Consider the following 24,610-nt stretch of genomic DNA (forward strand, 5'->3'; position numbering starts at 1 on the left):
GGAAGTAGGCTGGGAAAGTCAATAGGCCGTGGTGCTTTCAACTCTGGAGCACCAATTCCTGGCCACTCTAGAAAACCTACAGCACCCAGCTCCTCGTATGCAGGGGCTCTACAACAAAGTAGAGGGGGCTTCGTCTTAGCCCCCTTCAGAGAAAGAAAAAACCTTTTGGCAGCTCCCAGACAAGCAGGAGTACAAGAAGCGAAGCATGGGACCCAAACCACAGCTCCAAAGCCATCCCAAGAAGATGGTTCGTTGTCCCCCAAGAACTCCCACAAAGATGATTGTTTGCTCTTTCCCACGGCTTCCGTAGGAAGAGCAGGGTTTTCTTAGTATGCAGGGTTCCGAGGCTTTTTGTCACCTACAAATATATCGGGATTGTCATTTGTAGTATACGTGTAGCTTAGGACCTCAAGTCATATTCCGGTGAGAGCCATAGGCTTAAGTGTGGTAAGCAAACATAGTGCATGCATGTGTAAAAGGAACGTGTATCATCATGATTGAGGTAATGAAGGCTTTTCACCTTCATTGTAGGTTGCAGGGTTTAGGAGGAGTTCAAGGGTTAGAGGGAGGTTCAGGGTTTAGAAGGAGTTTCCAGAGTTTAGAAGAGGTTCAAAGGTTAGAAGAGGTTCTAGAGTTTAGAAGAGGTTCAAGGGTTGGAAGGAGGATCCAAGGTTCAGGGTAGAGTACATGGTGGAGAACTCATCTCCCTCGTAGATCATGGAGGCTAAGGGTTGAGGAACTAAGGATTTAGGGGGAGCATAGGAGTGGGAGAGGAAGAAGGTGTAAGAGCATGGGGGAAAGAAGAGAGAGGAGGGAGGAGGAGGAGGAGAAGGGAGGAGGAGGAGGAGAAGGGAGTGTTGAGATATCGAGCTCCACTCGCGATATGCCAGGGTGACTGTTGTGCATTTATGTCACCGACTTGTTAGCTGGAGATGCGGTTGGTACACCGCCCACGAATAATAGCTGGATGACAGCTATCCTTATCTACTCTAGTTTGTGGCTCAGTTAGTATGCCACCTTAATTAGTTGAGTTTGGTTTGAGACCCACATATAGGGTTCTTCTATTTTCTTTGTACTAGAGTTCTTTTGGCTTTCACAACTAAGAAGAGGAAAACTGTTTTCAGCCTCCACCTTTGTGTGTATTCCCCCATTTGTGCATGTGAGAAAGCCGCAAGTGAGACTCCTTCCCTCTCTCCCACAATCTTCACATGGTATCAGAGCCTTGTTCATGGTAAGGAGCTCAAGAAAGCAAGCCAAGTTCGTGGTGTCCTGGTAAGAGGACCAGTGTTGCTTTCCTATTTCGAGTTTGGGAGCAAATCTCTGCAGGTAGCACAGCCAGAAGTGCAAGAGTGCACTGTCTCAGATTGAGACGCCCTTCGCGGTGTGGCGAGAGCGCAGTATATGCTGCAGGCGAGGGCAAAGCCTTCAGTGACGTTATTTTTCTGATTCGAGGTCATTTCGGGGCCCGTTTTGGAGACGGAAGTTCTCCGCAGGCACTCAGAAAAAGGCCCTGTTTTTGTTGTGCGACCACTGTTCTGCGGGTCGGTGAAAAGTTACCGTAGAAATTGCATCGTATGCCTTTGTGCATAGATATTGGGAGTTGCAGATTCATGCTTGTTGCCTGTTGATGCAAAATCGTCACTAGGAAGTGACTGTGTGGTGAAATACCACTTTCGTCAGTTTTGCAGTTCTGCCCGTGTGAGGCAAAAGCTGTGTTTTTTGCAGTGACAGAATATTTTACAGTGTTCTGTAATGGCATCTGATTCTCTTTCATAGATTGTCACTGAAAAGCTTGACAAGAACAACTTCCAGGCATGGAAGTTTAGAATGACGAATTTCTTGATGGGAAAAGGCTATTGGGAGTTCATTACGGGAAATGAAGAAGAACCTATTCTTCCTAATGTTCCCAGTCAACAGGAAATGCAGGCATTCAAAGGATGGCATGAGAGAGCCAGGAAAGTTATGTACTGGCTGTCTATCAGTATTTTGGACTCCATGATTGTGCATATTCAGGATGCAAAAACGCCAAAGGAGGCATGGGATACTTTGGCAAAAATGTATAGCACAAATACGCAAGCCAGGAAAATGCAACTCAAACAGGAGTTGCACAATGTGCAGAGAGAAAACATGAGCATCAATGACTACCACATGAAGGTGAAGAAAATTGCGGATGCACTTGCTTCCATTGGGTCGCCAGTGGATGATGACGATTTGGTTTCTGTGACCTTGAATGGTCTAGGAAAGGATTATGCACAATTCCGGACATCCATTGCCGCCGTCCGTGAAAAATTTCCAGATTTTGAGGAGCTGATTGCTCTTCTAATTTCTGAAGAGCAGAGAAATGGGGGTGCATCTTCTTCAGCAGGAACTTCAAAAGAAACTATCTTCTACTCAAATGCTGGTAGAGGTAGAGGCAGAGGTAGAGGAGGCCGATCTGCAGGCCGTGGTAGAAATCAGAATATGCAGCAAACGCAAGAAAACCAGTCCTATGCAGGAGGACGTGGTAACTCTAGAGGCAGGGGGAGCCAAAGAGGCCGTGGTGGATGGCAGAGAGGCCAAAATGCAAACAGCAATGTTGAATGCTACTATTGTGGCAAAATGGGTCATATGGCTAAGGACTACTATAAAAAGCAGAATGACATTATGAGTGGAAAATTGCAGCAAGGCAATTATGCATCTTCTAGTAGGCAGGGTGATGACAGAAATGAGCATCTATTTATGGTGCAGCATATGACCAATTCTGTGACAAGTGCAGAAGAACGAAATGATGTGTGGTATGTTGACTCAAGTGCATCAAACCACATGACAGGTCATGCAGAATGGATGCAAGATGCAAGGAAAATGGAAAAACCAGGATTTGTGGAGACTGGTGATGATACTGCACATCCTATTGTGCAGATTGGCAAAATTCCTTTGTCTATGCAGGATGGGAAAAAGAAATACTTGTCTGATGTATTTCATGTCCTGAACATCACCAAGAACCTGGTTTCTGTTGGTCAGATGGTTGAGCAGGGCTTGCAGGTCAGATTTAATCCTCATGGATGCTTTGTTGAGGATATGAAAAATAATGGTCGCTTGATAGCAAAAGGAAAGAAGAAGGGCAGGATGTTTACGTTGGATGCGGACATGCCTGAATTGAGTGCAGCAATGTTTGCACATGGGACCGGTGTAGTTGCAGATATTGATATCTGGCACAAACGCATTGGTCATGTTAATATACAGCGACTTAAATCAATGCAAGCCCAAAATATTGTTGCAGGATTGCCTAAATTCAAGGTTGCAGAAATGCACAAGGTTTGTGAAGCCTGTCAATTTGGAAAACAGGCAAGGAAACCTTTTCCTAGGCATGTTCAAGAGAGTAAAAAGCCATTGGAATTAATCCACTCTGATGTGTGGACTACAAAAGCTGCATCTATTGGAGGCTGTCACTATTTTGTCACATTTATTGATGACTTCAGCAGAAAACTGTGGGTGTATTTTATGAAAAAGAAAAGTGAAGTGTTTGGGCACTTCAAAGCTTTCAAAGCTATGGTGGAAAAAGAAACAGGCCTGCAAATAAAATGCCTAAGGTCAGATGGAGGGGGAGAGTACCTCTCAAATGAGTTTGCAAGGTTCTTGCAGGAGCATGGTATAAAGCAGCAATATTCATGCAGTCATACCCCACAGCAAAATGGAATTGCAGAAAGGAAAAACAGGCATATTGGAGAGGTATCTCGAGCTATGCTAAATGAAAAAGATCTACCAGATCATTATTGGGCTGAAGCAGTTGCTACAGCAGTTTATATAATGAACAGGACTCCCACTGCAGCAATGCATGGCATGACGCCAGAGGAGATGTATACTGGTAGGAAACCAGATATTTCTCATTTGAAGATTTTTGGTTGCATTGCCTATGCCCATGTGCCAGATGAGTTGAGGTCCAAGTTGGATCCAAAAGCTGAGAAGTGCGTCTTTATTGGTTATTCTCTGCAGCAGAAAGGGTATAGATGCTATAACCCTTCTACACGTAAGTTCACAGTGAGCAGAGATGTTGTTTTTGATGAGATGAGCAGCTGGTATAAACTAGTAAATGTGATGATTGATGTAGATGCACAAAATGGTAATGCTGCACAGAATGCACAGCAGCAATCACAAAATATCAGTGGACCTGGAGTGTCCTCTACCAGTGGTTCACATACTTCGCCATGGACAGGCAGATTGAGATCAGGAGAATCTCCTCAAAGCAATGCAGAGAGTGGTACGCAGGTATCACGAAAAGGAAAAGAGAAGGTAGATCAGCCCATGTTTGATATGAATGCAGGTCACTCTTGTGTGGATGGTGAATCCAGTGGCTCAGAACAGAGCATTGATGATGAGTTGGGTATTCCTTCTGTTGTTATACCTGGAGTAAGGAAGACCAGGGATGTTTTGAGAGCACCTGGAAGTGAGCCTATTTTGCGCAGGTCTACCAGGGTAAGGTATCCTATGGATAGGTTGAAATATGATGGATTTATAGCCATTCACTATGCCTATATGGTCAAAGTGATACAGGAACCAGAACCCACTTCTTTTGAGCAAGCCATGGGAAATGAAAAATGGGAGAAAGCCATGGATGAAGAAATGGATGCCTTGGATGCAAATGCTACATGGGAATTGGTGCCTTTGCCTAAAGACAAGAATGCAATTGGCTGTAAGTGGGTTTATAAGATCAAGCACAATGCAGATGGTTCTGTGAATAGATAAAAGGCAAGATTAGTTGTCAAGGGGTATGCATAGACATATGGCATTGATTATGAAGAAACTTTCAGCCCGGTTGCAAGGATGGCAACCGTAAGAGTAGCCATTGCTATGGCTGCATTAAAGGGATGGTCTTTACATCAGATGGATGTAAAGAATGCCTTCTTGCATGGTGATTTGCAAGAAGAGGTCTTTATGGAGCAGCCAGCAGGTTATGTTCATGCTACTCATCCCGACTTTGTTTGCAGGTTGAAGAAAGCCTTGTATGGCTTGAAGCAAGCACCTAGAGCATGGTCTGATAAGATAGGACAGTTTCTTGTCACTATTGGCTTTCAGATTTCCAAGGCAGATTTCTCACTCTATGTGAGAAAAACAGAGAAAGGGATTATGCTGCTGGTCATTTATGTTGATGATTTGATCATCACAGGTGATAGTGATGAAGATATCCTTCATGTGAAAATGCTATTGAGGCAGAAGTTTGAGATGAAGGATTTGGGAGAGCTGCGTTATTTCTTGGGCATTGAGGTGATTAGATCACCAAGTGGGATATAGCTCTTGCAGAGGCAGTATGGACTGGACATGCTGTCGAAATATGGGATGACAGGCTGTAAGCCTATTTCAGTTCCTTTGGAGTAGAATGTGAAGCTGAGCGCAGATGCAGGTGAGCTTCTAGAAGACCCTACTATGTACAGACGCATAGTAGGAAGTTTGATTTACATGACTATTACCAGGCCAAATTTGAGCTATGCTGTTGGGTTGGTAAGTCAATTTATGCAGGCTCCAAGGAAACCGCATTTGGATGCAGCTAGACGCATACTCAGGTATGTGAAGTCCACATTGCAGTATGGGCTATTTTATGAGGCTGGGGTTCAGATACAATTGCATGGATACACTGATGCTGATTGGGCTGGTAGTATTTTTGATAGACGATCTACCAGTGGATATGTGTTCTCTTTTGGGAGTGCTGCAGTCACTTGGAGCAGCAAGAAACAGCCTACAGTTGCCTTGTCGAGCACAGAGGCTGAGTACAGGGGTGCAGCAATGGCTGCATGTGAGGTAGCTTGGATGCATAAGCTACTCTATGATATGCATCAGTCTACAGATGGGCCAGTTGTCATTTATTGTGACAACATGAGCAGTATACACTTGGCAAAGAACCCAGTCTTTCATGCCAGAACAAAGCACATTGAGGTGCATTATCACTATGTGCGGGAGAAGGTCTTACTAGGTCTTATTGATCTAGTTTATGTCAGCACAGAGGATCAGGTAGCTGACATATTCACGAAAGCATTGGGCGCAGAGAAGCTGCGCAAGTTCAGAGACCTGCTTGGTGTGCAGGAATTGGGATTGAGCTCGAGGGGGAGTGTTGAGATATCGAGCTCCACTCGCGATATGCCAGGGTGACTGTTGTGCATTTATGTCACCGACTTGTTAGCTGGAGATGCGGTTGGTACACCACCCACGAATAATAGCTGGATGACAGCTATCCTTATCTACTCTAGTTTGTGGCTCAGTTAGTATGCCACCTTAGTTAGTTGAGTTTGGTTTGAGACCCACATATAGGGTTCTTCTATTTTCTTTGTACTAGAGTTCTTTTGGCTTTCACAACTAAGAAGAGGAAAACTGTTTTCAGCCTCCACCTTTGTGTGTATTCCCCCATTTGTGCATGTAAGAAAGCCGCAAGTGAGACTCCTTCCCTCTCTCCCACAATCTTCACAGGGAGGAGGAGGAGGGAGGAGGAGGGAGGAGGAGGGAGGAGGAGCAGGAAAAGGGAGGAGAGGGAGAGGATGGGTTGCAAGGTTGGGGGAGAGGGGAGGAGGAGTTGCAAGGTTAGGACATGCTTTTGGACATGGAGTGCAAGGAAGCATGGACATTTGAGACAATTGCTTGGAATACCAAAGTAGAACTCAACACAATGCCTCAAAGAGTGTGAGCTTCATTCCATTATGGGGTATATATACAAGTTGGAGAGCTTCTCTCTCTGCATGTAGGAATTGTAAGACATTCTCTCTCTACATGTAGAACTTGCATATAGAAGTTGCATGTAGGAGTTGCAAGTTGCATGTAGGAGTTGCATGTTGCATGTAGGATTTGTATGTAGAACTCACATGTAGAACTTGCACGTAGGAGTTACATGTAGAACTCGCATGTAGGAATTGCATGTAGAACATGTATGTAGGAGTTGCATGTAGAACTTGCATGTAGGAGTTGCAGGTAGAACTCGCATGTAGGAGTTGCATGTAGAACTCGCATGTTGCATGTAGGAATCATATGTAGAACTTGCATGTAGAACATGCAAGTTGGATTTCTAAGAGGGATTATTCCTAGCCTTATGCAAGTACAAGCGGAGCTTTGCCGCTACTCTACACACACATTTTGTACTACCTAAGTCCATGTTGGCACAAAGACAACATACTCCGGATCCATTTGATTACTCGTCCTTGGGTTATGGCTTATTTTGATTTTGGAGTTGGGATGCCATGTGTGTAAACCCAATGGCTGTTGAGCTTGTGGCATGCGAGTCGTTCCTCTATAATGCTTTTGCACCATACAATTTGTGGTATGTAGTCAGGAAGCTTATCTCCTCTTGAGGAGGAATAGATGGATGTGAATTTCAGAGGGAATCTTGTTGCTGAGGCTGTGGATTCTTCCATCAAATCTTCTTGGGAAGAGGTTTGGCGGGGGTCTCCTCGTTGAGGCTGGCATTTCTTGCTATCTTGCATACATGTTGGATGTGATTGCACCCGTATCATTGAGCTTGTAGTAGATAAGTTTGTATGCAAGTCTAATATTTTTGCAATTAGGAGACGGCTGTGATGTTTGGTGGGGGTCTCGTTGTTGAGGCTATAAACTCTTTTGCCAATTCATCTTGAGTTTTGGCATAGCTTCTTGTCCTGCTTGTTGTGAATTCATTGCATGCTTTGAGATGCAATCTATTATGTGCCTATGCAAAATCATGTGAGTGCATGTGATGTGTCAAATAGGTCGGGACTAACTATATGCTTATTTGTGGGATTTAATATGGAAACTAAGACTCAATCATCCCTAATATGAAATTGACTAGGTCTTCCTAAATGTGCAAAGCCGTGCATATGCCAGTGAGTGTGTGTGTGTAACAATCTAGTGCAAACTATATGTGCAAAAATGTGCATATGCTAGTGAGTGCGTGTGTAACAATCTAGTGCAAATTATTGAAGACTTGGGGTTTCCAAAACTTCATTATTGTCCAGGATGGCTTGCGTGTTGATGTTGTATCGCTTCAATCGAGACTCCCATTTATGGTTGTGTTGAATCAGACTCTATCCAATGTTTCTAGCAGCACAGCTTGGACTTCAGATTCTTCTAGTGGCCTTGGCATTGCTATGGGGACACTGCCACTTGTGATTGTTGAAGTACTATAGCAATTCTTGAAGATCAGCCTCTAATGGTGTTGAACTAGCCTGACATGTGCTATGGGTACGGGGTGGCATAGTATCATTAACCAATTTGTTTGGCTCTTGGGGACTTTTTTTGTTTTTTTTTTAAAATTCTCTTGATCGATCTTCATATGCACATGCAACTTATACTTTTGAAACTTCTTATGTTGGGAACTATGGAGTAACTTTTCCACTGGTAAGGTGTTCCCAAGTAAGGGTTCATTTGCTACACATACTCCTTCCAGTCCCTTAGCGGACCATTCAAGAGGTGGTGGTTCTGATTTTTAGGGAGCTGTCTTTGGAAGATACAATTCGACGATCCTTGCTTGGACTTGTTCAAATTCATTGAAATGTTCAGCCTTGGCTTTTCTATGATTTCCTCCTGCAGCTTTCTTGCGGGATCTTCTATTGTTATTCAACTTTGGAGGTTCAATTTTTGGGAGCTCGACTGCCATTAGGGCATGAAGAATGGCTAGGTCATTTTCAAAGATTTGATCTTCAATTTTAGCATTCTTAGCCTCAGTTTCAAGGTCCCAAGGAAAATCAGAGTCATCATTGGTATGGGTACCTTCTTCAGGTTCATTATCCCACTCGAGGTCAGTCATAAAGAATGGCACCTCTAGATCGATTGGTTCTTCATGTGTGAGTGGAGAATCTACCTGTATCACCTTAGCATCTATCTGTGAGAAGATGCGTCTAATGAATGGTAGTTGTCAATGGTTGCCAATGTTTCTATCCAGTTATTGACATTGCTTTGTGAATCACCCGCTATGGCATGCTATTGCAGGGGATCTGATTTGTGTGAGATTATCATTGAAGATGTGTCATCTAATGCTCTAGGCACAATTGGTTTTATAGCTCCTGTCCCCACATTCACCCTCACTATGGTGTCGCAATTCTGGTTTGTCAGTCTATCAGTTCCCCCCCAGTCATGGAGGACTGATGCTTCCCGTAATAACCAAGGACGTCCTAGTGAGATTTGATAGGATTTTTTGGGGAGATCCAAGGTTGTGAATTAAACGGAAAAGCGGACTCCTGCGACCTTTATGGACACACCATTCACTATTCCCAAGGGTTTAGCCTGTGAATCATCGGCAAGGCGTATGTTGAAATTAGGCCTTTGCATTGGTGGGAGACCCCATTCATCATAGAGCTCCTTTGATAAGACATTTACACCTGCTCCACCATCCACGATGGCTTGGACTTTATTGTGGATCAAAGGCACAGTAATGTTGTGTATGTCATCTCTCTCACCCATCTGCACAGGGATATCTTCGATGTCGTTCATAGGTGGAGGGCGATTTGTGAGTTCAATCCATCCCTTGAAACTCTCCTAGAGATTGGACAATTCCATAGGAGGATTCCGATGGGGATTGACACAGGACAACTCAACATGCTAGAGTGTGAGGCTCCTTCAAGTTGATGTGGAAGTACATTATGTTGTGGAGTCTGTTGTTGGAACATAGGCTCGAGTATAGTATCAATACTTTGTGGGGAAAAGTCATGGATTGGGTCTTGAGTTTGTTTCTCAGCCTCAGATTGAGCTTGTTCCTTTTGTACCCATTGTTGAAGTGCCTGAAAACGAGCCTTCTCCACTTTTGCATTTGGGTATGGAGCTTCTTTTATTTGAGGCTCGGGAGCTGATGTGGATGAGCTTGGCTGCTCATTGCTTGGTGAAGGTGGAGGCACTTGTGCTTTCTTTTTAAGAAGTCGCTTTGGTTGGATTGGAATGTTAGGGTCCTTGGTGGCCTCTTTCTATTGGCGTGTAATTACATTCACAAGTTGTGATATTATGGTTGCCGGCCCCAAGCTTTGATGGTCCACCCCAATGATGCCAATTGGGATGTCAAGCTTAACCTCTGTTTGTTGTGGGACCTTATTTTTCATGGGACAATCCGTACAAGCATGTCCTATGCCACAATCTCTACAGAGTGGTTGGAAAGTAGCGGGGCTACCACGATAAGGGCATTCTGCGATCCAGTGATTTTCTCCACACCCGTAGCAATTGATTGGTGCTCGATATGTATTGGGCCAAACTTGATTTGTGGACTAGTATTAGACCCTCTGCACCTTCTACATAGTACATTGGGTACTCTGCTTCATACTCAAATGGCGAGTCTACTTCCTCAGCTTGCAGTTGATGTATTGGAATTGCCTGAGGAGTTGGATTTGGTGCTCTTGGATATCCTCGTGGATTCAAATTCCTAAGTAGTTGCAGGACTTGTGTCCAAACAGGAACAGGATTTAGCCTTGGAGCTGGGGGCACTTGTGCAAGTGTCGATTTCCTATACACTAGCATGGGTGTCGCTTGGTATTGTTCAGGTCGAGGCGGGTTGTTGTGCATGTTGAAGATGCAATTGCTTTCATCATGGCTGCCGATGATGCAGATATGACACCACAACCTTAGTGGTGGATTTGCTTGTGTAGTGATCCTGGCTCTTAGGACTGGGCACTCATTTGCTGGGGGACGAGCATTTTCTGAGCGAAATCTTCCGAGCGTCCGAGCGAAGGAAAAAAAAAGCTTCCAACTATGCATAAATATGGAAAAAATCGATCAGAAGAAAACATAGTTTCACTTAGAAATATGCAAAGTATTATAGCAATGCCTATTTTATACAAAAATCTTTAGGTGAATCTGTAGGAATGGTGAGAGCATAATGGGATGGCTTTTGAAGAAACCCACATGTAGAGTAGACTCCTCTATGAAAATTCCCTTATGATCCTTCTGACAACTTTTACTTAATAGGGGGTGACATTGAAACCCCTCTCTCAACCTATCTTCATGAAAGAGTTTCTTCAAAGAAAACTCATTGAAGCAAGCCATCCAGGTAGTTTCGCCAGCGAAACCCCTTTGAAGCAAGTCTCCCAAGGTAGTTTCGCTGGCGAAACTACCTTGGACAGCACTTTTAAAAGTGACATAACTTTCATATCCAATGTCCAAATATAGTCATTCAACCACTCAAATTGATCGGAACACCCCATTTGAGCACATCTATGGAGTTATATTTTGGAAAATCTTTCATATATAGTATTAAATATTACATGTATTTTATGAGAGTGATATATAAGCCCAAGTTAATACTTATTTATAGTAATTTAAACTTCTTTAGAAACATGTCCATAAATATGCTATAAAAACACTAAAAAGATATTGCCATATGATATAAATGTGTTAATAAGTAATTATATATGCATAGTATTATTACATTGAGAGTGATTATGAGGAATGTTTCTTAAAGGAATCAACACTTTTTTAAGGTAATAACAGGGGTACAAAGGGATGTCTCTAAATAAGAAAATTATGTTGTGTAAAAATGAATGAGTGACTAGTCTGTATATTTTTATGATAAAGGGATCTAGTTCTAGTGAAAATAAAAGTGTAAAAACCATGTTTCCTGAAGAAAAACATTTTTAAAAATCTCTTGAAAAACACGCTCGGATAAACCTGCTCATAGGTTTTTGCTCGTAAAATTGACGCATCCCATTTGCTGTATGATTGGCCATGCAGTGTGGACACCAGACATTTTCTCACCGTGGATAAGTTTGAGGTGGCGGCTGAGACAAGTGAAGCTTTTGTTCCATGGCCTGCATCATGTCTTCTTTCAGCTTCATGGTCATGGCCTCTAGGCAAACTTCATTTAATGTTTCGACAGTGGACTTGGATTTTTCCTTTTCAGAGTGCTTATCTCGTGCACTGGATCTGCCATCATACTGCTAGTGTCAGAGACGGTCATGCCATCCTCGATGTCAATGGCTGCCACATGAGTAGCACTGAATGTTTCATAGCTTGCTAGTCTTTTTCATATCCTTTCTAATTTTCTTTCTTAATCCTGCCAATGAACTAGGCCGTGAGGTACTTTGCATCGGGGCGTGGGTCACATTTGGCAATTAATCTTTTCATCTTGCCCAGGTACGTGCGTACATCTTCTCGACGACCTTGTTCGATCTTGCTTAGTTGGAGAGCAGGATCATCTTGTAGCCTCTCCATTTGAAAGCGCCTTTTGAATTCTATTTGAAATAGGTCCCATGTGGCTCACTCTTCCACTAGAAGGTCTAGGTACCATTAAGACACTTCATCAATTAAGGCCATGGGAAACCAGGCCACCTTGGTTTCATGGGATTGATCTCCACCTGCTCGGCATGTGGCGTCAAAATGTTGGAGGAAACGGGCTGGATCTCCCCTACCATTATATTTGGGAAGTTCTTATTTCCTAGGGGGCACCTGCCTTGATTTTTATTATTCCTACAATTAAAGAAATTGTTAGCCTCCGCATCAAGGTCAATATCCCCATCATCGTCTTCGCAACGGTGTCCACCCATGTTGTGGCGTGGTGGAGTCAAAGGGATTTCTTGAATTTTAGGGGGGGAATTGGGGTAGAGGATTGTCGGAGGCAGTGGTTGGAGCGGAGTTGTATGTGGATTTGGCGAGCATTGGAGTCGAAGGCATTGGCCGGAGTGTAGCTGCATGCAGATTGGGTGAGAGTTGCAAAGGGTGTCTCTGCTTCGCAAGTGCGGGTGTTGATGTAGTTTTGTTTGGATGGTTAGAGTGGTGTTAGTATTGTAGGGACCGTCATGTTAATAATGTGCCTAAGATTGTCCGACATGTGTAGGGAAACGTGCTGGTGCAGACGGATCATCAATTGGAGGTCACGGCATAAAGATATGAGTGAATTAGTGTGAAACGATGCCCACACGGGGGCTCAAATGAGCGAGTGCTAGGGATGCCGAAATGGTGTGCAATGGATTGGAAAAATGCCCCGTAGCGTGTTCTCGTGTGTGAAATCTTGGAAGGGGTAAATTTGTCTTTTTTTAGGGGGGGTCCTGGGTCTTAAGGTTTGTGTGAATGGACTTTAAATCCAATTGAGGTGTTTGAACTAGGTTAATGCCAGTTAGTCAAACTAGCCCTACTAACCTAACTGCCCTAACTATCCAATTACTATAATTGGACAGTTACCTTAACTAACTTAACTCCTTTTACTAACTAGAGTTAGTCTACTAGCTGAACATAAGTTAAGCTAACCTAACCAACTCAGTTATACTAACCTAACTATAAGTCTAACTAACCTATAGTTAATCTCAGTTCAATCTAACCCAGGCTAGGTTAACACTAACCTAATTGTAAGTAACTAACCAATAGTGAACCTAACTAACCTAGATTAACACTAACCTAACTAGAGTTAGTGGCATGGTTAGGTTAGGTTAGGGTTTTTTAAATAAAAAATTAAAAATTTTAAAAAAGTATTTTTTTTGGGGGGGGGGCCATTGTCGGTGGCGTCTGAGAGGAGAGGGGAAGGAACTTTTGCACCCAACCCAAGAGTGAAGGAGGACTAGGGGTAGTAGACATCAAACAGGTGGCTGTGAAGTTGGTTGCTACGTGGATTCTCAAAGTCCTCCTAAGCCCTGAACTTGATTGGGCTACATTGCTAGCACAGAACTTCAAGCATATTCGACCTATCAGAGCTAAGGGGTGGAAAAAATACCCAATCTTGTCTGTTTTTTTTTGTCTTGAACCCTGCTCAACGAAGGGAAGTGACTTATGGAAATCTCTTTGGAAGGCACTCAAATCAATCAAAGCCCAATTGTGTTTCTCCGGGAAAGGCTCTTTTATGAGGCTGGACTCCATATGGGCTTCCGTAATACAAAGAGATGCTTTACTTAGCAACAGTGATTTTCTTAGAGCCTACTTCCTTTTCAACAAGGGCCTCCAATCTTGGGATCAGCTGTGGCAAAGGGACCAATCCAGATGGAAGACTATGCTTGAAATCACGAGGGAATTCAAAGTTACCAATCAAGATACCACTAGACTAGCACTTTGGGAAGGAGACACATAGTGGAAGGGGGGCTCAGTAGTTAACTATGCCTTAGAGTTTAGCTCCTAAGATTATAATGAAGACATGATCCCCATTATAAATTCCTGTTGGAACACCTCCGACTCCGCGCTTTGCTGGAAGTGGAGATTCAGCTACATTTGGTCAAAAGCCATTCCGGAGAAGATGTCACTGGCTCGTCATGCTTAAGGCAGTTTGGACAAATGCAAGGGGGTTGAGGATTGGAAAAGGTGATGGCAAGTGTCGTTGCTATCCGGGATCTCAAGAAGATGTTTTCACATATTCGTGGCATGCCCTTCAGCTAGGAAAGTTTGGAAAAAAGTGCAGTTACAGTTAGGCGAGCTAGTTGACCAAAAAGTAATTCTTCTTGGAGATGCATCTAAAGTCAAGCACACACGATGGGCACTCTTGCAGGCACATGCATTGTGGTTTGTTTGGATTTCTAGGAATGAATTTCAATCTAATGCGAATCTTACTAAGGCAGAATATCTGTTTTCGGAATGGTTAGCAGAGGCATCCCGAATCTATGACAATGACCTCGAACTTTTCTTCGCAGAGATCAAGAGCCATGAACAAGAGCACGTCAAGATCTTCAACCAAGAATGCCACTTCAAGGGATCCATCTACTATGAGACTGACTTAGACTGATCTTGTTAATGATTATCAGCTGGATGTTTCGGGTTGTGCAGATCTACTATTATAATTGAAATTTTGTGATCATGAATGTATATCTTATGAAGTGTTTATAATATAAAACTTTTTTTGTCTAAAAAAAAAACTCCACAAAGGATCACTTGGGCAAATGGTGGGACATCTCACCCTTTTTTCCTTTTTGCAAAGTACAGATGGAATCCCACTTTCACCTTTTTTGGGGTTGCTTCATGGTTAAGCCTTCGGAAGTCTTTCTAGCTACTGCTAAGGTATTGAGTTGTACTATGTCCTAGCTGCTATAAATTGTCTAGTCTCTCTTTTGTATTACCTAGTTGCTGCTACTGTAAACTATCTAGTCTCTCTTTTGTATTACCTATTTTTATGTCATTAATTTTTCTATTACCACACCCAAAAAAAAAGTACTTTCAGATTCAATCCATATATGATACCAACACTCTTGATCCCCTTCTCAACTCATCTAAATTGCATGGATAGCTTGACACTTCCAAAAGAGATGTTCCTCATCCTCGTTACATATGAGCACCTCTCCTTGACCTTACTAACAACCCCACCAGATAGCCAAAAAATTTCTCTCTCCACCACCATCTACTTCTCCTCATAAACCATTTCCTATTTAAACCGTCCAAATATTGATTTATTCTCCAAGAGGCCCTTGTATACTATCTTCATTCACACCATTGCACACACCCTCAAATAGCTTCCACTGCCTCCTTGTTATTTAGCATGAATCTTGATCTGCGATAAAAACCAATTAGCATGGTCCCAAAGTGCTCCCAATTCCTGACCCATTTCTATGGAATGCTTTAGCTCTTACTAGGTCTATCACAATCAATGGCATTATATACCCTCAATCGCATCCCCTCTTAGGTGGCCATGCCTAACTTCCACACCAAAGCATGTCTTCCAGGCTATCATTAGCGTGGCCAATAGATTAGAACCCCTAATCTTCATTAGGAAGAGAGAATGAATTTATCATATCAAAATGACTATTTCCAAACCCCATACCCTTCCCCACCCCAATGTTAATAAACCACTTCGACATTTCCACTCACGGTGGCCTCAAACATCAAATTTAGGGCTATCATGCGAGCTCTCCAATTTAGGATACTTTGACTCCCACCCATCTTTGGAGTAATTAGAACTTCATTTGACATAGAGTGAAACATACACTCCCCCATCTCCACAACCGAAGGAAACATTTTCTCTAGCTCCATTGAACAAGAAGTCCTGAAGTTTCAAACATAAATTGTAGTAGCTAAAAGGACATGTTGTTGAAAGACTATAGGCCATGCATTCCATCCTAACCTAGTACCTTGTTAGGGTTGAAGCTTAGCAGCTTCTCTATGAACAAATCAAACCACTATCAATGGCTATCAGGGGCACCCTAGTAATGACACACCACCCCTCAACCAATCCATTTAATTGGCAACTCACTTGTCTAGTTGGCTAGGTCACCATTACAAATCCATAGAGCATAACTTCTCCTCAAGTTGTAGCAAACAAGCATCCAAAAGTTCGGCATATTCTCTGTGCGATTAGCCTTATAATGGAGCATTGTTTTACAAACTTGTATTGGCAAATGATTGGATAGCTCAACAAAGACTGTGATTGGCATGCAAATATTTATTCTGCATATTCTAGTTGCAATTCCTGGCCATAAGGAACCTTGTATTTCTATAAACAATTTGGCTTTATAGCTCTCTGTCACATTACCGTTAGGAATTGGCCAATCAATGGTGTTCCATGCTAAGAGGTCTAATTTTTTTGACAAACCATGTGTGTTGAGCTTGTCCAGTAATTTGTAATAATGATCATAGAAAAAGATACCTGAATGGGCAAGCTATATTGCAGATCTACCTGCATATTGCAATTCCCCTATAGATTCATATATCAAATTATCACATCCATAAATTGTAAAAGGAGTGACACAAATAAAAGGAAAAAAATATTGGATGATGTTATACAAACTCTCAAAGAAGTCACTTACAATTTGGTTTATGCTGTGGAAGATACTTTGGACTATCCACCAAGACAAGCACTTTATGCATGTACACATGCTGAATCAAGATTTCAAATTTTGCTTTTTTCTCATCCATCGTTGTAAAATCTCTCACTCTACCCTTCTAAGATGTTAAAAGTCCATTACCGGATTGTCTTTTCCTTCTCCTATCGGGTTGCATTAGCACCCAACTTCCTTTTGATATATTCAATGTTTGCCAATGACCTTCAACAATGATTTTGTTGGCAATTTCTATAGAAGAATTAGAAGAAACAGGTCGGCGAAGCAAAGCGCTCACATTTATATCTTCATCCTTGCCACTTTTGGTTGACAACGTTGGTCGACATAATGTTGTTTACAAGTTCGGTAACAAGCCATTGAAAACTTAAAGGAGTTTATGTTGAAATACTTGAAAATTTAAAGCAATATAGCAATAGCACAATCTCAGCCCTGATGACCTAAAAGTTCAACGAAACAAATGGACAATACAAAGAGCAAAAGCTATATCCTAATCATCGGCACTATGATCAACTGTTACACGTGATTTCAGTTCTCTTCTTATTCATTAAAAGAGATCCAACGTAAAGTTAGGAGACACATGGATTTTTATAGCGTATCAAGTTGTTCTCAACAATGAGCTCCTTCTTAGTCTGTTAAAGATAATCTGACCTAAAACTAAAGCATCTTAAAAATCGAAAGAAGGCAATGTGTTTGGAGCATTTGTAAACTCAACAAAAACATTTAAAAACAAACCTTGGTTCTCAATAGCTTGATCAACAAAGCATTTTGTATGAGGATATTCAGTTTGTGATTTTGCACTGATACTAGAAAATACCAAGAGATAATCTAATGAAGAGTTATAACATCTAAATACAACAATGGATAAAGGCATAGAAATACAAGTGGAGCACAGATTTTAGAAAGCATGAGTCAACATGCCAATCGATGCAAAAGCAAGCGATAAGAAGAGAGAGAGAGAGAGAGAGAGAGAGAGAGAGAGAGAGAGAGAGAGAGAGAGAGAGAGAAGACTAGTTTGGGGGGAAACCACATTTTAGTCCATGATCTTTTTTAATAATCCGTTGTTAGACTTAGAATCCTGTTAAGTGATAGTTAATATTTCTTGTTCTGACATTTCCAAAAAATTTTCTCGTTTTTCTAATTTTCTCAATGTAACATTGGCCCTCTTGCCATTGGTTGAGAGCTATTTTTCATTTTGGCCAAAAGGCCCCAAAATGAGCTCCCTTTTTCCTAATGAAAATTCTAAAATAACCATGGAAAGAGCATCCACTTTATGCTAATTAGCCATCATAGAGATGGGTACCTTTACCCAAAAAGTATGCCAACCTAAAGTTTCCCATTAGTTCCTCTAAAGTCATACCAATTAGTGAACAATGCAAGAATGTTACAAGTCTTATACCAATAAGCTTAAGCACAAGGATGCCCCGTGGAATTTGGTTATAGTTTCAAAAATCCTATACAACAGTTTTTGTTGCCAATTGATAGGATTTTGTTTTGCTAAGTACTAAACCTAGAAGCACTATGCTTTTTAAAAGCCTTAAAATAAGCATGTAAAATCTTGGGAAGCTCAATTACATGATTGCATGGACACATTAATAAGATAATTTACCAAGCCATAAATATAGTTGTTGCTTTCTATAAGCTCTTAAGACATACATGAAAATGCCTTATAAGTTTAACATATAGCCATCAATGCATAATTTACTCCCACCTTTGGATTCTTTTGGATGCAAAGTTCGCTAGAAGTTCTCTCTAGAACACTCTTTGTCCTTTGTCCTTTCGGTGTTTGCAAGGTACCTTTTCTAGGTTTTCTTTCCTCTTCTATGTTTCCTTTTTATTCATCTTTTTATTTCTTTATAGCTTTTATGAATGGGGTCTTCCTCAATTGTGTAAAAAGCTACTCATGTCTTTATTCTAGATTTCTTATTTTGAGAGGAGTCCAGATGTTTTCTTACTACTCGATCCATCAAAATTTGAAGGCTTATCTGTGCTCGTCCTTGTAGAGATTATTAGTAGATAATGATATCCTACCAACTTGCTATGCGTGCTCTTTTGATTGGGGGAATGAGTATTTGGATGTGCACAAAAATTGGTGGTGGTATGGAACATGATGGGCTAAATATTAAATAAACTGAAGTAATTCATCCGTTCTTGTTTGTTGTTCATTATGGTTTTTCACAATCCATGGTTAACTCACCATTTTCTTGATAAGCAATTTTAAATTAAGTTTAGGATATTGGTGGATCTTTTATAGTGCTTACTTTTGTTAAGTCCATTTATATAGTACTATCAAGATGTCCTAGTCAAATTTGTGTTTTTCAGAATCTGTGTGTTCACATGGTTTGTCTATAGTGCTTACTTTTGTTAATTCCTTTTCATTTAGTACTTACTATTAGGCTGTCTTAGTGAAATTTTTGCCTGGCCTTTGAATACGGTATCGAGCCTTGCTTGTACTATCCCACTCCATTTCAATGTTAGTTGCAATATCACCTCGATCGCGCCTTTGAAGGCAAGGTACCATTTGAAAGAAAAGCAAAGTGTTGTTTTTGCAAGGGCATCTTTGTGACTGGTGGCACATGATGAGGGAGGCACATGGAGAACTAATGGCGGGGAGGAACATGCTATGCTGCAAAAGGAAGGGAGACAAGCGAATGTAGAGACACTAGGTGGCTGTGCGCGTAAGCCGAGGTAGTGTGGGGGAAGTGTTTGTAATGGGGTTGGGAGGGCTATTAAGAGAAAGGGGACTCAATCACATGGGAAGTGAGGAGCGTGGGTGGAGAAAAGGCAAAAGGGGAGGGGTTAGGTTAATTAAGCAAGGTTAGAGGCTAAGGGGGAGTTGGGTGAGCAAGCTAGGTTGAGTAAAGGGATTAAGGGGGGTGTTATTAGTAAGCAAAGGTTAATCAAAGGTAAGAGAGATTAAGGTTAAGGATAAGATTAGGTGAGTAAGAAAGGTTAATTAAGGTAATAGGGATTATCCTTGGTCGTCTTCTTCATGTAGGAGCTTTTTGGAGCTCTGTTTTCCGCCATAGCCAGAGCTCGATGGAGCTCCTCCGCCATAGCCATTTGCTGCCTTTTCCTTCCACATTGTAGCTCGATCTTCTTCTCTTATCCCCTCAATCGTCTTCTCCCCTTCCTTAGCTCCAAAACGAGCCAAAATTTGCACGAATTGACGCGATCTCCGCAGCGAAATGGTCCCATTCCTCCCCCAAACCTCCTCGCATGCTCCCCTTCCTCCCTTTCATCTCGTCGCATTCTATCCTCCAATATTTAAGGCATCCTCTCCCTGAGATGTTTTTGCGTTTGTAAGTCCCCATTTCATCTTGGTTTGCCGTGTTCTCTTCGAGGACGCTGCTATGGCTTCCAAGGTCTCTCCCGTCCTCCCTCCGCACCTCATCAAGCTGCTTGAAGCTGATGGAAATCACAAGGTCCGGGCCAACAATTACTCTTACTATGCCAGCCGTGCAGCTTTGCGCAATACCGGCTGGCTCAAGGCTCTCTGCATCGTCTCCTTCCTTGTCATCATGTGAGTCATCTCGGCGTTGTTTCTCTGTGTTGAAGATTGGCTAGACAGGAATCAGGGTAATTTTCGAGTTCACATTCAACTGGGCTGACTGCTTTCGCGGTATCGCAGAGCTTGGGGGTGTTTCTTTCAAGGTCTCCCGGCATATTCGGGCCTGCATTTCGGCTGCTACTCTGCAGCTTGGAAGAAGGCCGTGTTGAAATCTGCTGCCAGGAAGGTAAACGCGCATTTGCGTTGTGGCCTCCAACGGTCCATAGCTCTGTTAATCCGACGAAGTAGAATCGGATTATCTGAACGAGGACTTCCTTTTGATGTTTAGGAGGGTGGCGGGCTAACGGTGCTTGTGACCGGAGCAGCTGGTTTCGTTGGTTCGCATGTTTCCCTCGCTTTGAAGAGGCGTGGCGATGGAGTGGTAGGGCTTGACAATTTCAATGATTACTACCCAGTTGCGTTAAAGAGAGCTCGCGCTGCGAATTTGCATAAGGCTGGCATGTGAGTGTCTGATGCTGTTTATCGAGGACTTTTTGTGGAATCGGTCTCCCGGATCAGATTGTGTTTTGATATGCGCGGATTTTTCTTCTCTATAGATTCATTGTAGAAGGGGATCTCAACGATCAACTGCTTCTTGCAAAGCTGTTCGGCATCGTTCGTTTCACCCACGTGCTTCACTTAGCGGCACAGGTGCAAATCCCTACACTCCATGTACTCAACAGCAAGGGCGAGTGCTTTGGACCTGGCTAACGTTGTGCTGCTTATTTGCAGGCTGGAGTTCGATATGCCGTGAAAAACCCACTAGCGTATGTGCATAGCAATGTCGGTGGGTTTGTGACTTTGCTAGAACAGTGCAAGGTTAGCATCCATCACATTTCAGGCCCTTCCGTTCCAATTTACCTCTGCTTCGGAGCAGGCTTTGCGTAGGGCGAAATGTGACTGACCATCTCATTCATATTTCTGCAGAACAGCAATCCACAGCCAGTTATCGTATATGCCTCATCAAGCAGCGTTTATGGCTTGAACTCGAAGGTACCAATGAATAATGCTTGTGAGGTTCTTCGACACACATGAATCTCTACCCAGGATGTTTTATTGGGCGTCTGGCTTGTCTTTGTAGGTGCCTTTTTCTGAAGATGATAGAACGGATCATCCTGCAAGCTTGTATGCAGCCACCAAGGTGAATTGACCGAAATAGTTAGATTTTGGAAGCGGTCATGATTTTTTCGTTATGATGTAAAGGGAGTATGCTTTGAGAGGGTGAATATGGATGGACGTATCTTGTGCAGAAAGCAGATGAAGTTTTGGCTCACACGTACAATCATATATATGGACTTTCAATTACAGCACTGAGGTTAGACATGTCTGTCTGTTTATTTCACTAGGTTATCTACAACCTTTCTCAACTCTTGATGGAACAGAAAAGCTTATTGATTGCTGTGTCCTTGCCAAACATTTTCCAAGTGGAAAGTGGTGTGTGAGTTTTGAATTAAAGCAGAGTTTAAGACGATGAATTTTACATCTGTCTTAGGTTTTTCACAGTGTATGGTCCTTGGGGACGTCCAGACATGGCATACTTCTCCTTCACAAGGAACATCATGGAGGGCCAGGTCTATCTCTTTAGGATAACTTATTGTAGTTTCGCATTCTTCTGTACAATGAGATCCTACCATCCTAGGCTTCAATGACATACTCCTGCTGCGCTTGACATGTCATCTCAATATGTGCAGCCCATTAAGATTTTTCAAGGTCCTCATGGTGAAGAATTGGCGAGGGATTTTACGTTCATTGATGACATAGTCAAAGGTTGCATTGCTTCTTTGGATACTGCCCTTCCTAGCACAGGCGTTGAGGGAAAGAAGAGGAAGAAGGCACAATTTCGTATATTTAACCTCGGCAATACCCAACCAGTAAAAGTTGGTGCTTTTGTCAGTATTCTGGAGAAGCATCTGAAAAAGAAAGCAAAGCGACAGTAAGGCCAAATGCTTTACATGCTATGTAATCTCAGTAGTCTATGCAGTTAAACAATCAGAATACTGAAAAAGAAAGGAAAGCGACAGTAAGGCCAAATGCTTTACATGTTATGGTAATCTGAGTAGTCTATGCAGTTAAACATGTTACGTAGTGTAACTGATTTAATTTCTCTTCCAGTGTCATACCAATGCCGGCCACAGGAGATGTTATGTTTACACACGCCAATGTCACAAAAGCTCAGATTGCTCTTGGGTAGGTCAATTTGCTTTGCTCTTTTGGGCATTTCACATACAAAATCTGCATTCCTCTATCCCACATGGATTTTTAAAACCTGTATCTGTTTTTGGGTTGGCATTGTTGTCTGAAGGTACAATCCAACGACAGACTTGGAGACAGGCCTGCAACTATTTGTAAAATGGTATAAATCATATTACAGGCATGGAGGAGACCATGAAGACATGCTGAAGGGATATAAACCTTACTGACTTGGGAAAAGATTATGTATTCCAGATTTGAGTCTCTTATAGTCATCAATCTCTGCACAAGACCTCTAGGCTCTTATCTGCTATATCGATCTAATCTAAAGGCCTTAATGCATGCTCATTTTGGTCTGAGACAGAGATCCATTCAACAACCATTAGTTTATTGATGGTTTGTATATTGTCACTCCTGCCTTAAATCAAGGGCCAGAACTGTACCAAAGTATAAAATAAGAGATCCCCAGCTCAGCTCCTTAATACGAGCGCAGAGCATGATAGAAGGGTCATGGAGATATGTATGTATTGTACGAAAATATCATTTTTTTGCAATTAAATTTATCGCTATTCTTGTTCCCACAAAATCTTTGGACTTTCCGTGATAATTTATAGTTATCTGGTTGTGGTGACTTAATACTGTTCACTGTACTCACTCTACTCACTTTGTAAATTCACATCTACAAACATAGTGCTTGCAATCGGCTCCTAATTTTCTGTACAAAATTCCTATCACTTAACCTCTGCCCCCCTTCCCCCTCATATTTCACCTCTCCTATTTAATTAATTAACCTCTCTGAATCGCCCCCCTATCACCTAAATTAATCTAAGCTAATCACCCCGTATTAATCTAAATTAACCTAAGCTAATTGCTACCCCCCTTTCTCGTTCTCCCTCCACTCGCCTCTCCCTGCGCTCACCACCCCCTTCTCCCCCCCCCCCCCCGACTCAGCACCCCCCTTCCTACATCTCCTTCCCTTGACTCAGCCCCCCCTTCTCCCGACTCAGCCCCCCTTCCACTCCCTCACCTCTCCCTCGACTCAGGCCCCGCGCCCCTTCCTCCCTCTCTCTTCCTCGACCCTTCCTCTTGTCTCCCTCTCGTCTCCCTGCCCCTCTGCTCTATGTACTCGCTCTCAGGGCAGCCAGAACTTTCTGAAATCATGAATCCGCGAACATTATAAAGGATGTCTCATTGATACTTTTTCAAATTGCCTCTGGCAGATTTATTTCCTTGAGCGTGCATTTGAATTGGGAGGTCATGCCAATTTTATAAACATGGTTTTCTCTTGGTACAGATAATTGACTGTGCCACTTGGGTTAAATTGTTCATGTGTTTTGATCCAAAGACTTCAAGTGAGGTAAAGATGTTCTTGAGAGATGATATGTTGCAGATCTTTCAGAGCCCACAAATCCTGGTCAAGACAGTGGCTGAAGCAGAATATATGGTTTGGGGTGCCATATTGAAAGTAAATATGACATTTGTGATGCATATGTGTGGACCTATGTTTCTGAATTATATGTGTTTAAGTGAATGGAACGCTAACAGTGAAGCTCTCAGAAGGCAGAGCCCTTGACAAGCTGCGAGTTTATCGCAGGCAAGGTTTTTGAAATCACTGGAACTGTTTTCAGAATCCCACTCAATCTGGGGGATTGTATGCTTGATATGATGAATCTTTTCTTTAATGCTCCCATCTCCAAGTGACTATCCCTCAGCTAGCCCTCCTAGGCGTATAACCCGGGTATTGATAGCCTTGGATTCCTGTTCTTTTACCTTCCCGTATAGGTCCCATGTGTCTATTTTGATGTCCACTGCTGCTGTAATTTCCTATTTCATAGACATGAGCTGGGTGGTAATCATATCTTGAACTTTGTTTACAAGCTGTGGTCGAGGTGCCGCTGCGTTGCATTTTTGCATTACCTCCTAGATTATTTTCTATTTTCCGTTGTTTTCCATGTCAAAGACTTTCCTTTCCAAAGAAGTCAGTCGAAGCTGACCTCTCTAAGTTCTTGCTGTAGAAAATAGATCTGTTCTTGCGATCTAAGACAGCTGTGAGTTTCCATTGTCTATGCTAAGTGCGATGCTGCCAAAGTTTATGAGTTGTGCAAGTAATGGCGACCGGTAATGATTCATGATTCTTTCTTTTAAGTGTATGCTAATGGATTGTGCTAATGGTGGTGAGGAAAGCTTTAAAATAATCTAAAGAGGGATGATTATGGGATTC

The 24,610-nt window shown here is 42.3% G+C and overlaps 1 protein-coding gene across 1 annotated transcript; it reads left to right on the plus strand.

The window, feature by feature from the left end:
- Window positions 1-19,670: 19,670 nt before the first annotated feature.
- On the plus strand, window positions 19,671-22,965 carry LOC147897620 (UDP-glucuronate 4-epimerase 1-like). The gene is made up of 12 exons (XM_087380941.1): window positions 19,671-20,172; window positions 20,281-20,386; window positions 20,489-20,661; window positions 20,757-20,850; window positions 20,932-21,018; window positions 21,127-21,192; window positions 21,281-21,340; window positions 21,450-21,514; window positions 21,692-21,770; window positions 21,891-22,132; window positions 22,312-22,386; window positions 22,502-22,965. The coding sequence occupies exons 1-12, from the start codon at window positions 20,003-20,005 to the stop codon at window positions 22,617-22,619; spliced, it is 1,335 nt and encodes a 444-aa protein (XP_087237067.1). The 5' UTR covers window positions 19,671-20,002; the 3' UTR covers window positions 22,620-22,965.
- Window positions 22,966-24,610: the final 1,645 nt, after the last annotated feature.

The sequence above is a fragment of the Dipteris shenzhenensis genome, chromosome 10, assembly GCF_047967505.1.
Source record: "Dipteris shenzhenensis isolate YYH24624 ecotype China chromosome 10, Dip_SZ_1.0, whole genome shotgun sequence".
Taxonomy (NCBI): Eukaryota; Viridiplantae; Streptophyta; class Polypodiopsida; order Gleicheniales; family Dipteridaceae; genus Dipteris; species Dipteris shenzhenensis.

What these genes read in the sequence shown, in the direction of transcription:
- LOC147897620 (XM_087380941.1), top strand. Translation starts at nt 20,003, where the DNA reads ATGGCTTCCAAGGTCTCTCCCGTCCTCCCTCCGCACCTCATCAAGCTG. An exon ending in TGCTTCACTTAGCGGCACAG is followed by an intron (nt 20,851 to 20,931) that starts GTGCAAATCCCT and finishes GCTTATTTGCAG; the next exon opens with GCTGGAGTTCGATATGCCGT. An exon ending in TTTATGGCTTGAACTCGAAG is followed by an intron (nt 21,193 to 21,280) that starts GTACCAATGAAT and finishes TTGTCTTTGTAG; the next exon opens with GTGCCTTTTTCTGAAGATGA.